The sequence below is a fragment of the Cebus imitator genome, unplaced genomic scaffold, assembly GCF_001604975.1.
Source record: "Cebus imitator isolate Cc_AM_T3 unplaced genomic scaffold, Cebus_imitator-1.0 Scaffold112, whole genome shotgun sequence".
Taxonomy (NCBI): Eukaryota; Metazoa; Chordata; class Mammalia; order Primates; family Cebidae; genus Cebus; species Cebus imitator.
The window spans coordinates 3,987,748-4,012,745 of record NW_016107427.1 but is presented as its reverse complement, the minus strand read 5'-3'; the positions used below and the strand labels follow the sequence as shown (position 1 = coordinate 4,012,745).

Below are 24,998 nucleotides of genomic sequence, written 5' to 3'. Positions count from 1 at the left end.
CAGCCGGGAGCACACACATCCATCCAGCTCTCTAGAGAGGTGGCACATGTGATGGCACAGCCGGGAGCACACACACCCATCCAGCTCTCTAGAGAGGTGGCACGTGTGATGGCACAGCCGGGAGCACACACACCCATCCAGCTCTCTAGAGAAGTAGCACGTGTGATGGCACAGCTGGGAGCACACACACCCATCCAGCTCTCTAGAGAAGTGGCGTGTGTGATGGCACAGCCAGGGAGCACACACATCCATCCAGCTCTCTTGGGGGCATCTCGAGTCCTGCATCCCACAAAGGCGGTGTCTCCGTGGTCCTTGTGAATCTACGCTGACCCCCTCCTTGGCAGACACTACTGTGCCCGACATGGGGGTCTCATCTCAGCTTCTCACCCCATCTTCTGTCCCGCGTTCTGTTGTGTTGCAGGAGAGGTTTGATCATGGGCGTCTGGAACTCCCACACCTCCGTGGGCAACATCTTGGGCTCATTGATCGCTGGCTACTGGGTGTCTACGTGTTGGGGGCTGTCCTTCGTCGTGCCCGGGGCCATCGTGGCAGCCATGGGGATAGTGTGCTTTCTCTTCCTCATTGAACGTAAGTTCACGTGGCCTTGGAGACCACCCACCGAGGGAGGCCTTGGGGGCGAGCGTGAGAGTGGCATGGCCTAGTGCCCTGTTTGCCCGTGGCTTCCTCCATACTCTTCTTGCCAGGGAGGCTTCCTTGTTTGCATGCGGACTTCCCCGGGAGCTGGTTCTCTCCCGGTCTTCCTGGATTTTCTACTCTCCGCTGATTTCTGGAGTGACCTGTGCCCACATTCCCTCCTCCCATCCCCCTCCCCCCCCACTTGCTCCAGCATGATGCGTTTGTGCCTGGGAATCTTACATCTTCCCACGGGGCTGTTCTTCTCACACCCGTCTCACCACCACAACCTGAAATGTACCAAGTCAGCTATTTGCCTTCTGATAAGATATATCTTGGACAATGTTATAAAAGACTTAGGCCGGGTACAGTGGTTCACGCCTGTAATCCCAGCACTTTAGGAGGCCAAGGCGGGTGAATCACCTGAGGTCGGGAGTTCAAGACCAGCCTGACCAACATGGAGAAACGCTGTCTCTACTAAAAATATAAAAAATTAGCCAGATGTGGTGGCGCATGCCTGTTATTCCAGCTACTTAGGCGGCTGAGGCAGGAGAATCACTTGAACCTGGGAGGCAGAGGTTGCAGTGAGCCAAGATCACACAACTGCACTCCAGCCTGGGCAACAAGAGCGAAACTTCATAAATAAATAAATTAATAAAAGATTTAGTTGGGTAAAAAAGTATCTCTTGGAAAATCAAATCCTTTATTCCATTTCAGATTCAATGGCAAACTTTTGATTTAATTGAATTTGAAATTAGTTTCTGAAGTAGATTCCGCAGGCTCTGGTGCTAAGAGGATTCAGGACAGTTACAGCAAGGTTAGGGAGGCTCAGGTGGCCCCAGCAGTCACACGGCAGGGACTCGAATCCCACAGCCCATTCTGATAAGTTGTACTCAACACTTAGTTCTTTGATCGAGTTTAAAGCACAATGAAACCACAAGGCAACAGAGAGCTCTCTCCAGCTCCCTCCCAGGTAAGGGACACTCAGAGCCAGCTCCCTCCAGCCGCACTGGGCATTGCTTATCACTTCAGCTCTGCGTGCAGAAGTCAACGCATATTCCATTTAGTTGCTCACTTTTTCTGTCTTGCAAAAGCTGACTTTTTAATTTTGAAGATGGCCATCATCTAGCCTCCCTATGAGTTCTGAGACTCTCAGCCCACTCTTCTGTGTTGGTAAAAATGGAAATAAACATTCAGATGAGGAATGCCCAAACACACCCATCTGTGTAAGCAGAAAGTGGGGGTCCCAGGCTGCACTCACCTCCCATTTCCCCTCTTCTGCCTTCAGCAGCACCCTGGACAGCCCCAGCAGGGACCTGGCCAGACGGGCAGGGCTCTAGCTCCCTTACCAGTAGGCCAACAGGTGGCTTTCAGCTCTGGCTGGTGTGGCACTGCAGTTCTGGGAAAGGCCGTTCCCACCACCTGTTTTCCTCCACTCTGGTTCCTAGAACCCGGAGTTCCGTGCCCCTGCTCTCCAGGTATTTGAGACACCAGCCACCAGGAGAACAATGTGCCTCTCTGTTAGCACGCAGGGGTCCCTGGGTGTCTCCCGCCTGAGGGTAGAGTCCCCAGGGCCTTTTATTCTCTTCCTCAGCTGGAAAAGGGCTTGGCTCTGGAGAGAAGAGGACATGTGGAAGGGAAGGAGCTTGCTCACTGGCCACGGTGGGTGACCTCAGCACCACGTCCTGGCATTCAGGGCCCCGTGTGGATGCTTGTCTCTGTAAGCAGAGAGAGCTTGGCTCTTGTGAATAAGCCTCCCTGATCCAATTTGGGCAGATAGCAATGATCTAGATGTCCCCTGTCCCTGGGTCCTCCTTGGCCACGGGCAGGCTCACCTATAGGAGGACTGCATGCTTCATCTGTAGCCAAACAGAAGAGAACCCCCAGAGCCTCCTGCCCAGGGACTCGGCCCAACACTCTCCCCTTGTGCCTGGGAGTTGCACCGCATCTGAATGATGAGACCCAGCTGCGACAGCAATGGCTAGACGCTGAGTCTGAGAACAGGAGCTCTTTGCAGATAGGGAGGAAAGATCGAGTGCTCCTTGGTTTGTTTCTGCCTGTCCTTGTCCCAAATCACTGCCTGGGCAGGTGCTGAAGGCGTCAGATGCACCATTCCTGTGACCAACAGGGGATGGGGCTTTCTCTGCTGCTCCTTCACTTCTGTCTCCTGCCCAGGGTGGGGACCAGAGGCCAGGGTGTCCGCTGCTCGCTTCTCAGGCCTCTCTGAGTCTACTTTGTGAAGCTGTTCTCAGATGTGTCCCAGCCAAGGGACATGTGTGCTCAAGTCCCACAAGGTAAAAGTCCAGGAAGAGCCATATTAGGGGGATCCCCTTGCTTGCCTCTGGGGGGGGCATCACTGAGTGGATACAGAGGGGATGAAATGGCTGATGTCCTTTAAACTGGCAACTGCACATCACAGGTGGACCATTGGGACTGCCCAGCATGCTGACCATGTGTCCCTTGTCAATGGCCTCGCCCTTGGGCTGTGCCCAGGAGAGGAGGGCAGTGCACCCCACAGCCAGCCTCAGAGCTCTCGGTGCAGACCCACCTGGCCCTATGGCGTAGGCGGGGCCTCCAGGCCAGCAGGAGCATGTTCAGTGGCTGCATGCCCCTCCAGGGTGTCACCCTGGGTCGTGCAGGAATGGACTCGGCCATGGGAAGCCTGTAGCCCTGTAGCTCAGTTTGGATTGCAAAGCAATAACCAGTTTCATCCAGGGTTATAAAAAGACCAAGATTCTGGGTAGTCAGAGGGGGCTACAGAAATAGATCCTGGAGAAGCAGCCAGGCTGGTTTCCCATAGCACCTCGAAGCCTGGGGCTGACGCTGGGTTCCCATGTTGCTTGGGGCAGGTCACTGGCATCTTTAAAGGACAAGCTGAAGCCTCACTCCTGGTTCTGTCCCTTTGCAAGTTTCCTCCCTTCCTTGCGTTTGCATAAAGATGTTTCTTCCGTATCAAGATGGATGTTTTACCTCCACTCATTTTTATTCCCAATGAATTTCACAACAACAAATGTACAAACACTTCAGTACAGACATTATTCCCGCCTTGCTCCCCTGATGTGCTTTTCCTGGCTTTGTTTTCCTTCTGGGGCCTGTCCTCTGAATGTGACTCACGGGCTTGTCTGCACAGCGTCCGCCTGTTCTGCTGGTTGTTATCGGCCACACTGGGAACTATTTTCCGTGTTTAAAGTAGTGTTCATGTTCACCACGTTGGCATTGGCTGGCAGTGATCTGCCGTACCCCTTCCACATATGTTGGCCGCCAGGCAGGGTGGCTGGGGACAGGCAGGGGCATGTGTGTGGGTCACTGCTGGGCCAGCCACGCTGTGTCCTTGCCCTTACCCGGCATGCTATGGCGATGGCTTTTTTCTGGAATGAATGCCAATTTAGTAAAGGTATAATGGCATTTTGTGTTTTATTAAATAAATTTTATTGCGTGTATTAAAGATATGCAACATGGTGTTACAGATACATACAGACAGTAAAAAGGTCCCTAGCAGAGCGAAGCCAGTTAGCATAGCCGTCGCGACTCACAGCTGCCCGGCTTTACTTTTAGTGGCAAGAGCAGCTCAGATCCACTCACTTATTGTCAATTTGGCATATGGTCAGTTTCACCGCTGGTGCTCCCGTGTGCCCTGCCCTGGGGTGGTGTAGCTTACGTGGCATTGCCGTGGTGGTGGACGTGCTCAGCCCTGGACTCATGTTTGCTCTTTCAGATCCGAAGGACGTCAGGTGCTCCTCCACCCTGGTGACGGTAAGGACCGTTTCCTTGTCCCCTTCTAGAACAGTGTGCATTTCGCAAAGTGATCTGACCACTTCCCCAGCCTGCTCCTGCCCGTACAGTGTCAAACAGAAACACAGTGTGGACACAAGTCCCACCCTCAAAAAACTGCCTGTTCTAGGAACAGATAATATCCTATTCTGGGTTTTGCTGATAACCTTATCAACAAAACCCAGAAGAGATTTGATGCTGTCCAGATTAAGGACTTCATGCTAGGGGAACCAAAGGCTGGATCTCGGCCTGGCCTCCCCAGGAGTGGTGCCTCCCGGTGGCCCCAGGGCCTCAGTGCCACATGGGAGCTGGCTGCCATCACTTAAGTTGGCGGCTGCACATCTCAGCTGGCCAGGAGGTCTGCCCAGCACACCCTTCCTTCTCTTCTGTACCCCTGCCCAGCACAGGCCCTGCAGGCAGGATTGCTGACCACGTTGGCTGCTGTAAGTGAGCACTACCCTAGCCACCTCCGCCCGCCCACAGTCAACATCGGCCACTTTGCCAGCTGCCTGAGGCCAGCCCTCCCATGGCACCGGTCCCCTCCCCTCACATGGCCCAGGGCTTGGCTCCTGCAGACACATCCACCCCCAATACCATTCCTGGCACACATGTATAGTATTGATCGCTGTCTTGGGAGAAAGTCCCTCTGGCCCCCATGCCTACTCCCAGCCGCCGCCCTTCCCACCTCCACTGGCGGGACTCCCCTCCTCTCTGCAGGCCTCTGCCACCCACAGGAACAGCCCATCCAGGTCCCAGCAATGTCACCTGGCCACATGGGGCGGTCAGCTCTCTGGCCTTACCCTGCTGGACCTGTCACTGCATCTGACTTGATGCTTCCCTCCCTCTGGGACAGGGTCCCCTCCCTGGGCTAACATGCTAGTCACACCTGTGCTGAGTGTCAGACCCCAGAGGTGGGAGTGCCCCCAGGCTGCTCCTCAGCCTCCTCTCTCCTTGTCCACCCGCTCACTGCGAGAGAGCGCACTGGGCCTTTCAGTGCCCCCAGGTGGGTTGATGTCCAGTCCCCATGCTGTCCCCAGAGTGACCCCTCCCCTGAGCTCTGCAATCCTGGATCTCACTGCCACTCGACTTTCCCACAGCACTATCTGGGTATCCTTCAGACTTAACACGACCAGAGGAGATCTCCTGATTTTGCCCCTAAACACGCCAATCCCCCAGCATCCCCATTTCAGTCAGGAAGCTGCTGTCCACCCTATGGACAGGCCAGATCCCAGGAGCTAGCCCGACACCCACCCCCTTCAGCCCTGCCCCCTGTCCTTGGCCAGGTTCTGTTGGTTCTGCTCTGTGAGGGGATGTGGAATGGAAACGCTGTCACCACCATCAGTCAGCTCTCCTCTGAGCCACTGCTCAGCAGCTTCCTAGAACAGTCCACTTTTGCTCCCCAGAACCTCTTCATACCTCACTTGCAGACACGGTCTCGAAACGCAGCACATCAGCCTTGCATGACACAGCCCAGTGGCTCCATGTCACCCCATGTGAAATCCTTGCTGGTGGATCTGGTCGACCTCTTGTCACTCACAGAAGGGGGCAAACCCCTCGCCCGGAGCGCCACCTGGCCTCGTGCATGAGAGGGAGCCAGAGTCCTCTTTCTGTCTGTTAATACATTGGGCTTCTGGGTGTGATTCATCAGAAAGAGGGGTTCTGATACTTGATGACAAAAACAAAGAAACAAAATGAAGTTTGGAAACCAGTGCCTTCAGGAAGGTCAAATACCACATGATATTTGTAAAACTGTAGCTGATATTTTTAAGTGTTTTAAAAAGCCATTTTCCTGTCACGAGCATAAATTTCAGTTCCCAAGCTTGTAGAGTCGTGCTGTGAAGTCGCTTAGAGCTGCCTGGACTGCCCAGCTCGAGACTGGGGAGAACTTTGGCACACACCTTCCGCCCTGGGACGTGTTCTGCTCTCTAAGAAGAGCTTTCCCCCCAAGGGCGGCCAGACCTGAGGGTAGGAAGTCGGCACACAGGGAGTTTGGGGGAGGCGCGGGTTTTCCTCCCGCACAGCTTTTAGGAATATGAGAGCGTGTCTTCTGCTTCTGCGTGCATGAGTTCAAGGCTGAAGTCCATGTTTCATTCTCCTCACCGAGGGATCACAGATCCCTCGGTACCCAGGTGTCCCCAGCATGCCGTGGGGCAGGTGGTCCAGAGAAACAGCTTCTCATCCTCTTTTCTCTTCACGTTGGCTGGTCGTAGAGGGAAAGATGGCTGATACCTGGGGATATTTCATCAGCTTCTGCAAACAGCCCCGAAGTTCTTTTTCCTGCGGGAACGTTACCCGCTCTGTACAGGACACTGATGAAACTTTTGTCACAGGCCTTCCCGAGGGAGCTGAGGGCAGTTTGGCCAATGTCCCATCAGCTGCTGTCCTTTTGTGGTCTCTTCCCTTTATCACAAATGCGAGCTGTGGGGCAAAGCAAAATGCATTCATAAGATATTTCAGATGTGCTGACTTGTTCTGGGAAGTTCCCATGTGGAAGTGTCATTTTTAGGATAAAGTTCTAATTGTTTCCAATATTTTAAAGTTTTTGTTATGGAGACGTTAAACATATAAGAAGGTAAAAATAACAGTATAATGAACACTGATGTACCCATCACCCAACTTTCCAACAGTTGGCCAGTCTATCAGTGCCCCTTCTGATACTGTCCCTTCCTACCTCCTGCTGATGTATTTTGCAAGCAAATACCAATCATCTTAATATTTTGTCTCTGACTACTTCAGTGTTTGTTTCCAAAATATAAGGAAACTTTTGTATGAAACATAACATACCATTATCACACTTAAAAACCAATGGCAAAGAATAGAAAAATAGTAGAGAAAATCAAACCGAAAGTTGTTTCTTTGGAAAGATAAACAGAATTGGTAGTCCTGCACCTAGACTGACCAGGAATAAAGGGGGACTGAAGTCACCAAAGTCAAGACCAGGAAAGATCTGGCCTTTCCTGGTCTTGACGTTGCCACCTTCACCAAAATAAAATGGATTACGAGGACATACTATGAACAACTATATGCCAACAAATTAGAAAACTTAGAATAAATGGAAACATTCATAGGACAGAAACTACCAAAACTGACTTGACAGATAGGAAATCTGAATAAATCTAAAACAAGTAAAGAAATTGAATTGTTAATCTAAAAATTTCACTCAAAGAAAAGCCCAGGACCAGATGGCTTGGCTGGTAAATTCTGCCAAACATTGAAAGAAGAGTTAATACTGATTACTCACAAACTCTTCCAAAAAATAAAAGTGGGGGGGAAACTTCCTAATTCATTCTATGAGGTATTATTGTAATAACAAAGGAAGACAGCTTAGGAAAGCGGTACACCAGTATCTTTTATGAGTGTAGATGCAAAACTCAATACCAGCAACCTGAACTTAGCCACCTACAAAAGGATTATGTGCCATGATCAAATGGGATTTATCCCAGGAATACACAGTTGGCTTAACAGGTAATGTTAATGTAATACACCATATGAATGGATAAAGGGCAAAAGCTGCATGATCATCTGGGCTGATGAGCAAACCACACTCCTCCCGCAGAGAGGGGTTTTTCTTCTTGAGAAGCAATGAGCTGACTGAGGGAGGGCCGGTGTCCCTCGCTGTAAAGGGAAACACTGAAACAGTCTCAAAGCCATTAAGAAAAGTTAAGTCGCCTTAATGGGTATTTTTACATTTGGTTACACCTCTGTCTTAGCTCTTTCTTCAAGAGAGGATTTTATTTTCACATTCTGTTATATGGGAGTCTGGAGTGTTGAGCTCAACCATTATTCTGTTTAAATCCGTTGTCTTATGTTCTCTTGGTAGCTTTTTGGGGAAGTTAGTAAGTGTACTTGCTACAATAAGTAAGGTTTAATTGTAGCTGTTGAGTCAGTATTGCTCTCATGAAGCTTTTTTCTCCCAGCACTCGAAAGCCTATGAGAATGGGACAAACAGACTGAGACTCCAGAAGCAAATCTTGAAGAGCGAAAAGAACAGGCCTCTGGTAAGTCGCGCACAACTTCCACTTCCTAGAACATCGGAACTGCAGGAAAAGTCCTTTGAGCCACATCAGCTCTCTGTTCCTCTGCCTATGTGACATGTGTCACAAACATCCAGATCTTTAAAAAACTGGGTCTCATTATATTGATGTCTCTGAGGATACTTCTGACTGGCTGGGCCCACCAAACACGGCATGAGCATGGAGTGGGTATTTGAAGGTTGAGTGCTACTCCACCATGCACTGTGCACGCCAAGCAGGAGTCCACAAATGTCTCTGGGATGGCCTTTCCTAAAGGGTAGCTGCAGATAGCATCAGGTAGCGGGTGAGCTTAGCATTTTTAGATAGAGCGGTCGTTATTACACCCCTGCCCATGTGCATCTGCCTGTATTTTGCGGAGGGGTGTGTTTTCGTAGAGGGAGCCCTTTTCTTTTTGAAAACGTAAGCCATGAGTGGAGTACCCTGGCCGCAGAATCCCCCAGACACACGGGAGCTGCACAGATCCCATATGGGACTCTGAGGACACAGACTGGAAATAGCTTATTTGGAGGCAGACGTGCCCCTTGGCCTCCAGCCTTGCGTCATGTCCCCACAGTGTCTTCTTGTTTGCTATGTAAGGAGGAGGCAGCAGCGGCCCCCCGTTAGTTTTGGAAAACCGGCTTCTTGGCCTCACACTTTCTTTCCCATCTCCAGGAGCAAACGACTGGGACTCCGTGGCTGCAAGCCCTGTTTGAGATGAGCAGGTGTAAGCATAGGGCCTGTTCTCAGCAAAAACAGCCTTCTGTCTCTGTCTAGGAGGCTTCTTGGGGCTTAGGTAAGGAGCAGAGGGTCTGTGTCTGTGGCTTAAAACCAGCCCAGCAAGTGGACCACGGAGCACTTTACAAATCCTGGAAGGGCCATGGGTGGCTCTTGGGCATCTGGGTCTACCTGAGGCCAGGTGGTCTTCCGTGTGGACCTGCAGCCACTTCTCTCTGGGTCAGAGGGTACGCCTCTCCTGGCTAAGCGGACTCTTTCCACATGACATTCCTCCAGCTGGCTGCATCTCACCCACTGCTTAGCCTGTTTGCTGCATAACAGGCTGTGAAGTCCCGTAGCCCTCAGCTTGCTATGAGTGGAACTCGCCTGGGGCTGCCCCAGAGACTGCTTCAGCAGGGCTGGGGGCCTTTGGGACTCCTCAAAGCCCCCCAGGAGATTCCAGTGTTTAGCCACAGTAAAGCATGACTGACTTGGTTTCCTAAACTGGACGATCAGCACAATTTAAGAGAGAAAAGTTGATTCCCAAACTCAAATCGCCATTCTTTGCTTCCACGTGCCGAGAATGAATTCTTATCGGGAGGATGTGAGGCATTTGCACTCGGGCCTGTCATCTTCACTCCAGAGCACCTGACTGCGGCTGCCTGTGGATATCGTCATCAGACGCCCGCTCTCCATGCCGGAGTCCTAGCCGTGAGCCGGGCTTCCTGGGGGACATGGCTGCTGGGCTGCCCCCGAGACCACACACTGGGTGCCCAGCACCCACACTGGGCTGCACACAGTACAGTCTGCCACCCGGTTTCCAAATTTCTGTTTCCCACTGGAAGAGAATTCTAAATATCAAGAGGCAGGGGAATGTGAAATACATTACCATTTTCTTTTTTTTTTTTTTTTTTTTGAGACAGAGTCATGCTTCATTGCCCAGGCTGGAATGCAGTGGCACGATCTCGGCTCACTGCAACCTCCACCTCCCAGGTTCAAGCAATTCTCCTGTCTCAGTCTCCCAAGTAGCTGGAACTACAGGCACCTGCTACCACACCTGGCTAATTTTTGTATTTTTAGTAGAGATGGGGTTTCACCTTGTTGGTCAGGCTGGTCACGAACTCCTGACCTCAGGTGATCCACTGCCTCAGCTTCCCAAGGTGCTAGGATAACAGGCATGAGCCACCGCGCCCAACCTCTTTTTCTTTTTTTTTTAATTGAACTACATTTTTAGTCCAACTTATAACAGGTTATAGTGAGATAAATACAACAAAGCCTGTTTGATTTTGTGGAAGGTCTGAGATCCATAGACGTATTTCTTTGTAAGACCTTGAACTTCATAGTTTATTAATGAAGAACATTTTCATTTTATTTTAATTCTTTTTTAAGATAGGATCTTGCCCAATTGCCCACGCTGAAATACAGCAGCACAGTCATGGTTCACTGCAACCTCAACCTCCTGGGCTTCAGTGATCCTCCTGCCTCAGCCTCCAGAGCAGCTAGGACTACAAGTGCATACCACCACCTTCAACTAATTTTTTTTTTTCCCCAGAGATGCAGTCTCACTGTATGGCCCAGGCTAGGATTATTTTTATGTTATCCTTGCTCTGACTTGGAAACCCCACTCTAGGTTCGGGATCACTCTTCTTTGCTTTAATGAGTGTGTGTTTTGTCCTTCAGGAATGTCTAGAATATCAGAATTCATAATTATCAGAATAGGTGTATTTTAAAATAATGTCGGTGTAATTTAAAGTAAATTTTAAAATAATGTTTTATATGGCCACTGTGAACTCCTAGAAAATACAGGATCATGTAAAGATTTCTTGTTAGCATTTTCATTAAAATTATACATAATTCTACCACTCGGTGACAACCATTGTTGGCTTAGATTTTAGCTTCTTTCTTTCTAGAAACAGATCCTGCAGTTGCCTAGTTATAGATGTAGATATTTAAACCTTCTTTGAGATTATAATGGCGTGCAGTTTTGAATGATGTGTTATTTAATGTGTCATAAGCATTTTCATATGTCATTAAAATCTCCCAAGCTTTTTTTTATAACAAGATATGTCATTCATATGGATGTATTTTAATTTTCTAATTTTTCTCAATGATGATGTGACATCTATTTTACTTTATAAGTATTTTTTTCACTTTTGGAGTTATTTTTTGCATATAAGAGTCCCAGAATTTCTGGATCAGAGGATCTGTGTACCCAGCTGTTCATGAAAATGCATGAATGCTAATCATTCTAACGCAGTGGCCAGGTGGGAATGTCACCAGATGTCTTCAAAGCAGTGGGAGAGAGAGCCGCCAGGCACCCTCATCATTGGGAAGCCTGGTCCCACTTCCCCCAGACTGCCCAGCCAGTAACGCCTTTCCTTTTGTTCCCAATGGATTTGCCTCCAGGACCCAGAGATGCAGTGCCTGCTGCTGTCAGACGGGAAGGGCTCCGTCCATGCAAACCACATGGTCATTCTCCCCGGGGACAGCGGGAGTGCCACCGCTGCCATCAGCTTCACAGGGGCCCTGAAAATCCCAGTAAGTAAACATGTGCAGGAGGAGTTTCAGAGGGGCTGCTGCTGTGCCAACTGCAAGAAGTCTGGTCGGTTGATGATTAACTTAAAAAAGAAATCTCTGGTTGTGAGATTTCTAACCAGGAGATTAGAATCCGTAGCAGAAGCCAGACGCTGCACACTGGTAGCTTCAGGAATGAATATGTCTGCAGTGATGTTTGGTTTGCCTCATACCATGTTTGAATTTTTTTGAAATTTGTCTTCTCCATTTAAAAATTCAGAAAGTTCATAGACACATGGGGCTCCCTGCCCTCGCCTGAAAAACAGAAAGCCTAGCACCCTGGGCCTGCCCCCCATGTGACAGAGGTTGGGGACCTGGGGCCCTGACCACTATGCCACCTGGCCCCTGTGGCCTGGCCCCTCCCTGGTGCACTTGCCCTCCTGCAGGCCTTGAGCATGAGCCTGGGGGGCATTGTCACTGAATGCCATACCAGCGTTCACCAGCCCGGCTCCATTCTCTTTCCCTTTAAAGTGTCTTCAGCCTGGGCACGGTAGCTCAGCCTGTGATCCCAGCCCTTTGGGAGGCTGAAGAAGGCGGATCACCTGAGGTCAGGAGTTCAAAACCAGCCTGGCCAACAGGGCGAAACCCCGTCTCTACTAAATATACAGAAATTAGCCAGGCATGGTGGTGCACACCTGTAATCCCAGCTACTCGAGAGGCTGAGGCAGGAGAATCACTTGAGCCAGGGAGGCAGAGGTTGCGATGAGCCAGGCTCATGCCACTATGCTCCAGCCTGGGTGACAGAGTGACATTCCATCTCAAAAAAAAAACAAGTGCCTTCAGTGCCACAGCCCCTGGTCTGATTGTCCGTGCGTGTGAGCAGAGTTTGCCAGGAGTTGAGGGGGGATGGAGAGACCGAGGGAAGAACGAGCAGACAGGCGGGAGAAGCCTTCGGGTCCTCGGAATCCAGACCGTGCTGCTTTGGCTGCTGGTCCTTGGTGGTATTGCTGGCCTTGCCTTCAGACTAGAAGGGTGCCACAGTGCCCCTCAGGGGTGATCAGTATCGGGGAACGGTGACTTGGAGCAGATGAGCGGGAGGGGTGCTGTGGAGAGATTTCTTGCTGCTTTCACTTTTCCTTTCATTACGTTCATGGACTCCCTCAGCAGAGAATCAGGGGAGATCAGACCCTGCTGTGTGGGCCGGGTAGGCTGTCTCGGATGGGGTGTCCAGGGTGGGCTGTCCATGCCACGCCCTCCGGCACTCACAGCCAGAGCACCAGGGAGCAGACACAGCTCTCGCTTGCTGACGTGACCTAGAGAAAGGCTGAGGATCAGGGGCCCAGGCCCGAGGCCCCTCAGCAGGTCAGGGCTGGAAGCATAAGTGGCGCAACCGCAACCTCAAAATTACATCACAGAAATTAGAGACTGGGGAGACCTCGGCTTCAGAACAGAAATTATTCCAGTGCCCAGGAGGAGCTGGGTCTGCAGAGGCAGGGCCTGGAGCCAGTGTTCAGCCGAAGGAGAATGCCCAACCCAGGCCTGGGCACCAGCTCCCGGGGAAAGGGCTGTGCATGCCGGCCTATGGGAGCTGCTGGGTTCAAGTAAAAAGATTTGCTCTTAATTGTGTCCTTCATAATAACTGTACCCTTTTCTGCTGTACCTTCCTCTGTAACTCCCCCCAAATACTTGTGCTGAAAGCAGGGTGCACACTTGTTATAGAAATACACGTTTTTATACAGTGGAGTTGTAGACAGTATGAGCTGCAGAGGCGAGGCCTGGCTCACGCCTCCCCTGCCACCACCACACTGGGGGTCCCGGCCACGTGTGGCGTACCCTCAGCCTCCATGTCCTCGTCCGTCACACGGCTCCATCTCTGGTGTGAGATGGTACGTTGTTCTGCAGATGAAGTGAGATCAGTTAATGACGACAAGCACAGTGCCAGGCCCGTGAAAGGCATACGGTAAATCACACGGACACAGCCTCACCAACTGTGAAGATATCAGCTCTTTCATAAGTGGAGTGCTGGAAACTTCCAGCCACCGTTTTGATTAATTTTCATGTGCACAGGCAGCTGGGGAGTGGAGTGGGGGGTTCAGCGCCACAGTGTTACTGGATTTCTCACTCCGGATTTTCAGCGGCATCTGGAATTATCATCTCCCAAGTGCCACCTCTTTCTAAAAGTTGACATAAAAGAAGACACAGGCATTTTACAGAACCCAGCGCCCGATGGCATCACTCACACACCCTCTTCTCGTACCCTGGTTTTCCCTGATGCGGACTGGTGTGTCGTATTCACAGGCGGGATGCGTAGCCTATGTGCCTGACAGCATGGTAGGAATTGTTTGATCTGTATGTTTCCCGGTGACTTTATCATTTACAATGGTTTCAGCTCCAAGGGAGAAGAAAGAGCCATTAAATGCTCAGTCCGCTGCGCCTGGATATACGAGGACTCCTTTAATAGGCAAGTTTTCCAGGCGACATAGTATGAAAATCAAATCCTACGTGTTTTTGTTGACTCTACTCTGATGTAAACACACTGGCTTTTGATCCTAAAAGGTAGTCTGCATTTCGAAATTCAGAAATGTCATAGATAAATAGGGCTTCCTGTCTTCACTTGAAAGCAGAAAATCTGGCCACACTGGGCCGGCCCCCAATGCCACATTGGTGGAGGAGCTGCCGCTGTGGCCACCCCCAACCCGGTGCCCGGGCTGGGTTGAGTGCTTCACTGTTCTGCGTCCTCACCACACCACACAGCGGTGCAGCACCCTCCCCCATATGTGTCTGGAGGTGCTGAAGCCAGACCAGAGACAGGCTCTCTTCATGGGAGCTAAGTCATGTATAACTGTTACCTGTTTACACACCTGCCGATGGCACATTTGGAGGAGACGCCCGACCGCTCTCTCTTTCAGGGCGTGATCGAGTTCTCGCTGTGTCTGCTGTTCGCCAAGTTGGTCAGCTATACTTTCCTCTTCTGGCTGCCACTGTACATCACGAATGTGGGTGAGTATCCGTTGCTAGAACACGTTAAGTTCTGCACGGCAACTGGGGCCGAACTGTCTTCTGTTTGCTGGTTTCTAGCGTCTTGGAAACGCAAGGCCATGAATGGTGCTTTGAGAGGTGCACTTTCCACACTTCTGAATCAAACAATATGATGGAACATAGGCAAAGAGAATTCAGACGTGCACGTTGTACTGCCATAATGGTAGCCTTTATGAGATTTAAAGGTTGACACGTTATGTCCCAGCTGTCGCCACCAGTTCCGTGGGGTACTTCCTGTTCTGAGGTAGCCTGCATTTAAATGTGGGCTACATGGAACTTTGGTGCATAGCAGCCAGTGAGCAGAAGCAAGGCCTCTGGGGACCTGAGATAAGAAATCCCTGATAATCTCACCTGGAAAAGGCTTCTGGGAAATAGGGAGGTTCTAGGGAGAGTCTAATCTTAGAGAGGGTCTAACCTTAGGGAGGGCCTAACCTTAGGGAGGTTCTAACCTTAGGGAGGGTCTAATCTTAGGGAGGTTGTAATCATAGGGAGGGTCTAATCTTAGGGAGGTTCCAATCTTAGGGAGGGTCTAACCTCAGGGAGGGTCTAACCTCAGGGAGGATCTAACCTCAGGGAGGGTCTAACCTCAGGGAGGGTCTAACCTCAGGGAGGGTCTAACCTCAGGGAGGATCTAACCTCAGGGAGGTTCTAACCTCAGGGAGGGTCTAACCTCAGGGAGGGTCTAACCTCAGGGAGGGTCTAACCTCAGGGAGGGTCTAACCTTAGGGAGGGTCTAATCTTAGGGAGGGTCTAATCTTAGGGAGGGCTGACACTTTGCTTTATGTGGTGTTGCTTTATCCCACGGTGGCTGCAGCTGTAGATTATGAGCAAACATGCTGGTGAAATAGCAACGTGCCCCCCATGTCAGTGTGACCATGGGACAGTCAAGAGGGGACAAACAATGCTTAAGGGAAGGGGCCATTGAGTGGGGGAACCGGAACCCTGGCTGAGAGGAAGTGGGGATGGTCAAGGAACACGTGGAGGGCTGTTAGCCCAGGGAGCCAGGGAGAACGAGAGGAAGGAGAAGACACCAGGCCATCAGGGAGAGGCAGGCTCTGGCAACGTCCCAAAGAGGGGGCCTTTGAGAGCGGGGGAGGCTGAGGGGCACAGACCACCTATTCTGGGAATGCAGATCTCACCAGAGGAGAATGCTGGGATCATGAGGCTGGAGGCTGAATACCCAGAGGGAAGTTGAGGAGGCGGTGAGGGGACCGTCCCCCGAGCCTAGCAGGGGCAGGGACTGCCCAAGGGCCAGTGAGTGGGGAGGCAGCCAGGCGTGCCCTCGGATCCTGAGGCTCCTTCCCTGCCTCGTGACTCTGCCTTACCTTGGCCGGTGAGCTGCACTCAGCCTTCTTCCTTTCTTCCCCTGTGATTGCATAAGGGGTAACGTTTTCAAGACTTGAGTCTTGAATTGCTGGATTTTCAGTCTGTTTGAAAAAAGCAAAGTTTCCTGTCCTTGTCATTGAGGATTCGGAAAGGCTGGGTTTGGCCAGCAGACCAAAATGCTGCCCGGTCTCTTTTCTCACACCACAGCCAGCTCAGTCCACCTTATAGCCCAGAACTTCTACAAAATCTAGTGGAGGGTGCCCTGAGCTGCTGCTGGGAGGCCCTCTGTGTCCTCATCCTCAGGACAAGAGGGCTCTGGCCCCCTGCAGCTCTAAAGCCACGTGTGACAGGACGTTGGAGCATCCAGGCGCTTTCCACACCCCCACTTAGGTCATGCATTGATCTAACTTCATGGTAGAGGGGCCCCTGGGGGGGCCTCTGAACCAAAGGTGGGATAATTCAACTGAGCAGGGGAAGCCCTCGGTGTTTGGTTAAAAGCGTTTTCAACCCTTCTGTGTTACTAGTTTTCTAAATCCGAGTTAACTACTAATTGCTCCTTGGTATAAATCAAGCGTGTGGAACCAGAGTCCCCGGCGTGGGTCCTGTTCTGCGTGGTGTGTCACTGTGATTCGTGGAGGAGGTCTTCATTGTTTTACATTCCGTTGTCATTTTCATAGATCACCTTGATGCCAAAAAGGCGGGGGAGCTCTCCACCCTGTTCGACGTGGGTGGGATCTTTGGTGAGTTCGTTAAGACTTGCTCTGCGCTACCAGAACTTCACGAGGCGCATGATCTCTGAGTTGATTCACTGCTCAGAGGGAACGGGGTTCCCCAAGGTCTTGTATCCCCTGAGTGGACCCAGCCCCAGAGGGCCAGGCTGTCACCTGTGGGTGGGGGGTCTTTGGTCTCCCCTCCCTCCTCGGGGCCCTGACTCTGCTCTTGAACAGCTTCCCTCAGAAACAGCAGCCAGCTGGACTCGGCTTATGCCTGTAATCCCAGCCCTGTGGGAGACCGAGGCGGGAGCATCACTTCAGCTCTTCTTGTAATGAAAACCAGCCTGGGCAATGTAACAAGACCCCTCTCTACAAAAAAAAAAAAAACAATGACAAAACCATAGCTGGGCATGGTGGCTCGAGCCTGTGGTTCCAGCTGTGCGGGAGGCTGGCATGGGAGGACAGCTTGAGCCTGGGAGGTTGAGGCTACAGTGAGCCACGACTGTGGCACTGCACTCCAGCCTGGGTGACGGAGTGAGACCCCATTCCAAAACTAAAACAAAAAAAGCAGCAGCATGCCTCCCAGGCAGGTGACAGACTCTCCACCGTAGTCCCTCGATAGGTAAAGGGCCTTCAGGGCTGGCCTCAAACCTGAACCCGAGATGCCTCTCTCACATCTGACGGCAACCAACTGAGGCCTGTGGGGAGGTCAGGCCGTGAGAAGGCTGCCTGCCATGATGCTTGGAGAGAGGGGCCTGGGAGAGGCGGAGACTGTTCTCCAGTTTCCTGCAGCTCCACTTCCTCGTAGTGGGCTCACGCCCAGTGACGTCCGAGCCTCAAGCCTGCTCTCCGTTGCAGGTGGCATCCTGGCAGGTGTGATCTCAGACCGACTGGAGAAAAGGGCCACCACCTGTGGCCTGATGCTGCTGCTCGCTGCCCCCACGGTCAGCCCTGCTGCCTTCTCTGCCCCAAGGCCTGCAGACAGTCCCCCATGGTCCTCCCACCAGCCAGCGTCCTCTCCCATCTGCCCGGGCTCCACTTTCCTGACAAGCCCAGCTTCATTCCCGCTCATGCCTCCTGTCCCCCAGCCCCTCCCCGGGCACCCTCCCCCACATGCGCAGCCGCTACTGGTTCCGCATGGGTGGTGCGCAGGCTGCCCCTCTCATTGGGGTGCCCCTTGCCCCAGACAAGCTCCTTCCCCACCTCTTAGGCATCGTTGAGCCCTCCCGTCCTGACGCCTGGTGCATAGTACTTTTCAAGCATTTCACAGCTCCTGGCCCGGGGCACTGACAGCCCCTCTGTGCCCCAGTTCCCTCATCTGGAAACGGGGTGTCAGTAGCACCACCTTCCAGTGGGTTAGAAACAGTGCCCCTCGTTACTGTTTTTATCATCGTAATGTTAGAGGCGACAGGCTTACCAGTGTACCCCGTACCTCTGCACGTCCACCTCTCCACTAGCCCCAGAACAAGGCCTGGTTTTCAGCCATCTTGGGGTCCCGGACACAGCCATCACAGACCCTGAAAGAATGCCAAATGAAGAAGCGCCTGAGTGGGCCCCTTGCTGCCATCGGGGTTGGCAGCCTGAGGACTCGGCAGTCAGGCTCTCAAACGAGGAGCTCAGGAAGGCCGCCCGCACCCTGACCCTCGGCTGGGGTTGTGGAGGGAGCACCCTGCAGGATTTCCCCAGGTCGCCTGGAGTGCTTGGTCCAAAGCGCTCGTGGCGGGGACGAGGCTCAGTGCCTGAGGCGGGAGGGAGTGTGGCCTCCACTCTTTTTTTAGGGGTTTCCATTCTTGGGTTGGCTGCCCGAGACTCACCCCCGGGCTTTGAGAAGTGGATTTCCGGGGATCTCGTGCTGCCTGCAGCCGGCGTGGCTTTGACCTGTGTCTCGATGTCCACAGCTCTACATCTTCTCCACCATCAGCAAGATGGGGCTCGAGGCCACCGTCGGTGAGTATGCAGGCCTTCCTTCTTTTCTTTCACACACGTTTTTGTTCACACAACTGGCAAGATGAAATATAAAAATCAACAGGTGCGTTGAGCTGGTTTAACTGGAGGACATGGTGCGGCTAAAATTCTCCGGTGTCCCTCTTTGAGTGAGGCCACCTGGAGAGGCCAGGGTCCCGTCTCCCCAGTGCGAGGCTTGCCAGTCTGTGGGTTTGAGTGTGAGCCTCGTCTGGGGCAGTGGCCCTGAGCGCTCAGGGAGAAACCAGATGTGACCTTGAAGGCAGCCCCTCCTGGCGCCTCAGCGGGGCTGGTGAAGCTGCCGCAGCCTGTGACCCATACCCATGATGGTGAGAGCAACCCAGGCTGGCCCTTGGGCCCCATCAGGTAGCTGGGAACCTGGTGGTATGACCTGAGCAGGGTCCCACCAGGAGCCAGGGCGAACGGCACCCCAGCCACCTCCTCCCAGCTGGCTTCGTCAGCTGCCCTTCCAGGAGTGCCTGTATGACCTTGGAGGACTACTTTTAACACCCTGTTGGCAGCGCTGTCCAGTGATGCCTCCAGCACTTAGAAGTGTGCTTTCCGTCCTCATGAGCCAGCAGTGGGGATGTGTGTGGTCCCCTTGAATGGTGTCCAGAAGGCAGCTTGCCCACAAGAGAGGAGGCGGAATGTCCTGTGACCCCTCAGGCCAGAGGCTTCCTCACCTGAGTGCGAGCCCAGATGCTGGTTTGGGAAAGTGAGCCGAGGAGAGTTTAGGAAGCGACCTGGCCAGAGAGAGGGTGGGGTCCGCCTGTCCCAGCCGTGGACGGCCCAGAGAGAGGGTGGGATCCGCCTGTCCCAGCCGTGGACGGCCCAGAGAGAGGGTGGGGTCCGCCTGCAGCAGCCATGGACAGGGAGAGGGAGGCCTTTTTGCTGCAGATGAAGCAGCAGCCAGCTCAGGCCCAGCGTCAGGCCTGTGATCACTGCCTGGTGGAGGCAGCTTCTGCCCCGAGGGTCGAGGAGCCTGAGTCTTAGGGAAGGCGCAGTTCGGTTTAGACCCTCAGGAGACAAGTTTGGAGGGACCTGCTGCTACGCCCCGCCCTGTGCTCCCCAGGGGCCCACCTTGGGTTGCTCTGATGTGGGGCTCTCCCGGGGGACTCGCTTCCATTCTCCCACCCTCTGCCTCCCACAGCCATGCTACTGCTCAGCGGAGCCCTGGTCAGCGGGCCCTACGCGCTCATCACCACCGCCGTCTCCGCTGACCTGGTGAGTAGAGCCGGGAGACGCTGGCCCTGTGGGCACCCACCGTTTGCCATTCATGACAAAGGTGGATCACCTAGGTCATGGTCTCCAGCCTTCCCGCACCTGCCCCCTGCTCATCCTTCTAGAATCACACGCAGGTTGGCACCAGACTCACCGTTCAGTGCAACCAAAGGCTCTTGGGCACCGTCCTCCTGACTCAGGCACTTTTCACTCCAAGGGGACAGGAGAGGAGTCCTGTCTTAGACGCCCCTGCAGAGAGAGAGGGGCCAGGAAGAGGCGCTGGGGGATTTGGCCCCCCTCATCCAGGTGCCACGCCCTGCCTTGGCCACCTTTGTGTGGGGCGTGTCCTGAAACTGCCTGGGTGTGCGTGAGCGTGCAGTTTTGTGTCTGGGCATGGAGAATTCTGGAAGGATCACACCAGACCAGCAGCAGTAGTCAGCCTTCATGGGGTAGAGGCAGAGGGGAGACTTTGACTTAATTTTTAGACTTCAAAAACAGTAGGTTCTGGGTGATTTTCATATTGCGCATGCTTTTCTTGATTTTGCATCCATATTACACACATACACAGGCATGCATATTTTCAAACGCTGGTTCATTTTTATGGTTTTAGGCTTCCAGGCACTGTTTCCCCTGATCTCGCTCCCCTCCTAGTGTCCTCAGTTTGCTTCTTCCACAGCTATCTATGTAGCCTTTTCAAAACGGGAGCTCCTGGCGGCTGTTCCCTTGGTCTCTCGGGTTCTCCCCTTCTCCCTTCTTCCTCTGGAGTTTGCTGTCGATCAGGTTGGATTTTAGATCCTGCAGAGACATCTGACAGGAGTCCCAGGAAGGCCCTGGCTGTGGAGGAATCCAGCAGACGTGGACATGGCTGGGAAGGAAGGCCGGCACAGCTCAGGGCAGGGGCGTGTCATGCATCTTCATGCCCCTCACGTGGGCTGCTCTGGGGCCTCAGGGAGGAGCAGGACTGTGTTGAACAAATGTTTTTTTATTTGAAGAGAATCCTAAGAGTTCTTGCAACTAGACCCAAGCATTTCTGATGATTTTTAACTCTTAAAAACCCTTGAAATTTTAACTCCCCAAGGCAAGCTTGGGGTGGAGTTTAAATTACGGGAAACACCCCGCGTGTTGAGTTGTTCTGCAGAGCAGTTTCAGTAAATGGTGATACAAAGGCTGAGGCTGATTTCTAATGCCTCAGGGACAAGCTCCACATCTGCTTTTCCTCTCTTCTAGGGGACTCATAAAAGTCTGAAGGGTAACGCGCACGCCCTCTCCACCGTGACCGCCATCATCGACGGAACTGGCTCTGTAGGTGCGTGGAGAGGTTTAGCGCTGGGAGGTTTGATGTCTTAGGGGAAATCGCATTGTCACATGCTCTTGAACAGGTGCCCAGGGTTCCAATGGCATCAATAACATTAAGCGGGCCGGCTTCTCACAATATGAGCAGAGGAGCAGGGGACATCAGTGCACAGAGACAGTTGTGTGTGCCTGGGTGGCTTGAGAGAGACAGGCATGTGACTAGCTGTGTGTCCAGGTTTTCACCGGAGGCGGTGGTTGGCAAACCGTAGCCCGTGGGCTAACTCAGGTCCACTGATTATTTATCGCCTTCATCTCAAGAAAGGCAGAATCTTATTAAAATTACAGAAAAACCAATTGGCCCAAAAGCATGCAGAGTTCTGAATGTTACCAGCATCATCAAAGGCTTGAAGAGCATTCAGTGGCATAGTCTGGAATTGAAAAAGGTGGCAGAGTAAGCAACCCATCCCACCTGCCTCAGGGAGCAGGCAGGTGGGAACCGGCCGAGCACCGGGCTCCCTGCCCACGTGCAGCCTGACACGGCCTTGGCCTTCCCTGAGCCCTTCTGTGGGGCACACACACCATGGTCACGCCTGCCAGGGGAAGATCAGGCGCTGCCGCACGGGGTCCTCCCGGAAGGGCACTGAGGGTCCTTCCTACATGTGGGAGGTTATGGGGGCTGCCCGGTGTGGCTCTCGCAGCTAATCAGGAGGACCTGGGGTGCCAACCTGATGTGTCACCCAACCTGTTGTGTCACTTGCTGCCCAGGGTTCTCAAAGCAGTAAAGCTAAGTGTGCGCTAGATGAAGGTGGCTCAGTAAACGCACATTAGTCAGAGCCTGGCACTGGAGCCTTCCGGCTGGCCGGTGGGGAAAGCTGATGCTCTTGGCTGCCCTTGGCCTCGGCACCAGCAGGCTGGACATATCACAGCACATTTCTGGGTGCCCACTGCTGTCTCAGTGATGCAGAAGTCAAAGCCCTCCCACCACATGGCTCCCTGCTGCTCCTGCGGAGGCCAGGCTGGCCCCTTTGCAGGGTCTTGGCTCTGGCCACACCCCGTGCCTGGGAAGGTCCCCACAGGTGACCTCGTGCCTCACTCCCTCGTGCTCTTGAGTCTTTGCTCAAATATCCTCTCAGCGAGACTGCTTGGGACCACCCTTCTAAGAACACAGGGTTCTCAGCCTCCTGCGCCGGCCTCTAGGCCCCTCCCCGGAGTCTGCTCTTCTCCGGAGCACTTCCCGTGTCCGCAGTGGGATTCAGTGCACTCTTTGGTTTCGTCTCCTGTCTCCTGCCACTGGCACGGAAGCCCCAGGAGGATAGGGTTTGTGTGGTTCTTTGCTGTATCCCGGTGAAATGAACGGGCTGCTGCCAGGCGGCTAGAATCACAGCCGGAGCCCAGGCGGCTGAGTGCACAGTGAGGAGCCCAGCCGGGCAAGACCCAGGCCCCCCTGCCTGGCCCTGGGTGGCGGGAACCTCAGCTCCAGGCTGCTGCTGCCATTTCCAGGATCAAGGTTGCTGCTTCATGTGACCCACCGCCTTGTTCTGAGAAGCAGCGGGCAGGCTGGCCAGTGCTCAGAAAGCCACATTTTGGCTTTTGCTGTTCACAAAAGTGAGACCAGACCAGCCTCATGTCTGCCCTTAATGCTGGTTCCTTCATTTCACTGGGTCCAGAGGGGCTGTGAGTGTACTGGGGGGTGGTGCTCACCCCTCTGATGTTCTCTCTTGGGCACCTCAGTAGGAAGTGGGGGGACTGCGGGGCTGAGCTCAGTTCTGATTGACATTGTGACTGCACGGCCTTCTCTTGGCCTGGTGCTGCAGGGCCCGCGGGCCGTGACTCCCTCTGACTTCGCTGGGAAACCCTGCTCTTAAAGCTAACGTGGCAGTCTACTGGCAGTCCCGACTGCTGTTTGAAAGCAGAGGATCAAAGTGAAAAATGAGAGGGAAATCATGAACTAGGTGAAAAAGCACATTTTTCTTCATATTCTTTTCAAAATGAGAGGGAAGCAGAGGCCACTGCCCACCACTGCCCCCAGTGGGTGGAAGGGACGCACCTTTCTGAATGCCTTTGGCCCACTCACAAGGATGGTAGCCTGCACACGGGACCCCCTCTGGCCTTCCGTTAAGCTGCACCAAGTTCCGACCATATGCGGAGCTGCTGTGCCCACCCTGATGACTGCTATGTTACACCAGAGGCCGGACCAGGACCCAATTGCTCCAGGCTCCACCGCCCGTCCGTGCCTACTGCCTGCTCAGGCAGTGGTCACCATGGAAACGGCACTCAGTCCTGCCCACCCCCACCACCACGCCTCTGTCATTATTTCTTCCCTGAGTGCTGCCCAGTGAAGCACAGGCTCAAGTGGGAAGGCCGCCGTGTCAGCCCAGTCCCTTCCCGAGGGATTGCCCTGCATGCCTACTTCGTGTCACCGGCTTGGGTGGAGGCGAAGCATGCCTGATCGTAGATCACCGCTGCGTCTTCCCAAGAGCGCGTGGTCTGCTGACAGTGTGCGTGCTCGGTGCCTTCGCCGTGCTTAGCATCACAGAGGCTGCCGTTTCTGTACATTTCATGCAGAGCAGTTAAATAGAGCACTGCGTTTCTTCAGGTTGATTTTTATCCATTAAAGTAAAACATAATGTACGTTAGAAGCCAGACAGTCCTACAAGCTTATTACGTTGTACAGCGTCGTTCCTTCCCCCTGCCCAGCCCTGTCTTTGTAGAAGCAGCACCTTGAGCTGCCTCTCTCTGCTTACCTCCGTATTTTCATGTTTCTCGGTTCATCATAACATCATCAGCTGTGCTCCTCTTAAGGCAGAGGGGACCTGGCTCCCTTCTGCCCCCACACAGCGCACCCCTCCTCCTCCGGTCACATTGGCCACGCTCTGGCCCTTCACTTTCCAGCCAAGAAAGACACTTTAATTATGCACCTTCGATAGATACATTCTGTTTTTTCCCGGGTAAGTAAACCTCCCATCTTTTCCTCTTTTGTACATTTCCTTCCCCTCCACCATGGTCACCATCCCACCCCACTCCACCCCTTTCATGCCATCAGCCTCGCTCCACCCGCTGCACGGCTTTGCCCCAGAGCACCTGTCGCCACTGTGTTGGGGGTCCCCTCCTCCCTTGCCTGCATCACAGCCCTCGCAGCCAAGACCCCTGTTTACCACTCCTGTGGGGAACCACCTCCTGGTAGCCCCCTGAGTTAGGAGAGGTGGCTTCTGCGAGCTTGTAAGTGCCTGGTGTGTGGATTCTGCTCTCGCCTGAGTTAGGAGAGGTGGCTTCTGCGAGCTTGTAAGTGCCTGGTGTGTGGATTCTGCTCTCGCCTGAGGCAAACACCTGCTCTTCAGAACCCGCGTCTTCCAGCCTCCATTGCTGTCGCTGACACCTTCACAGACATTCTGAGCCCAGCCTCCGCTTTCTAGCCCTCTCTTTTTCCTCTTAGAAATCTCCAGGTTCCCTTCTTACCCCTGGAGCCTTTCTTCATCCCCCATCCCCTGGGCACCTGGTAGCCCCTTCATTCTGGAAACACGTGCTCCTCACTTTAGGGGAATTGGGCCCCTGTTAGTTCTTTGGTAAGTTTTCCTACCATTTTCTGATTTGTTTTTTCCTTCTGGAAAACATATTAGTCAGATGGAGGCTTTTCTGGATGAATCCTTCAACTTTCCCTTCTTTCCCTTCTGCTCGTCTCCCTGTTCTTGTACTTTCTCAGGGAATTCCTGACTGTGTTTTCCACCTTTGTACTGCCCATTTTACTTTTCCTGCTATGCTTTCAATGTTCAGTGATGTTTCTCTGCCCTTTTAGTGCATC

General features: G+C 53.0%; 1 protein-coding gene across 9 annotated transcripts in view; it reads left to right on the top strand.

Moving 5' to 3' along the window:
* Positions 1-24,998, top strand: part of SLC37A1 (solute carrier family 37 member 1) — a 78,276-nt gene that overhangs the window by 29,865 nt on the left and 23,413 nt on the right. For all 9 annotated transcript variants that reach the window (XM_037742054.1, XM_017538589.2, XM_037742056.1 and 6 more), the window contains 10 exons: positions 422-588; positions 4,349-4,386; positions 8,322-8,402; positions 11,538-11,669; positions 14,555-14,645; positions 16,688-16,750; positions 17,582-17,667; positions 18,622-18,670; positions 19,836-19,909; positions 21,134-21,212. In XM_037742054.1, coding sequence (XP_037597982.1) covers positions 422-588; positions 4,349-4,386; positions 8,322-8,402; positions 11,538-11,669; positions 14,555-14,645; positions 16,688-16,750; positions 17,582-17,667; positions 18,622-18,670; positions 19,836-19,909; positions 21,134-21,212 — 860 coding nt within the window. The remainder of the gene's footprint in view (positions 1-421; positions 589-4,348; positions 4,387-8,321; positions 8,403-11,537; positions 11,670-14,554; positions 14,646-16,687; positions 16,751-17,581; positions 17,668-18,621; positions 18,671-19,835; positions 19,910-21,133; positions 21,213-24,998) is intronic.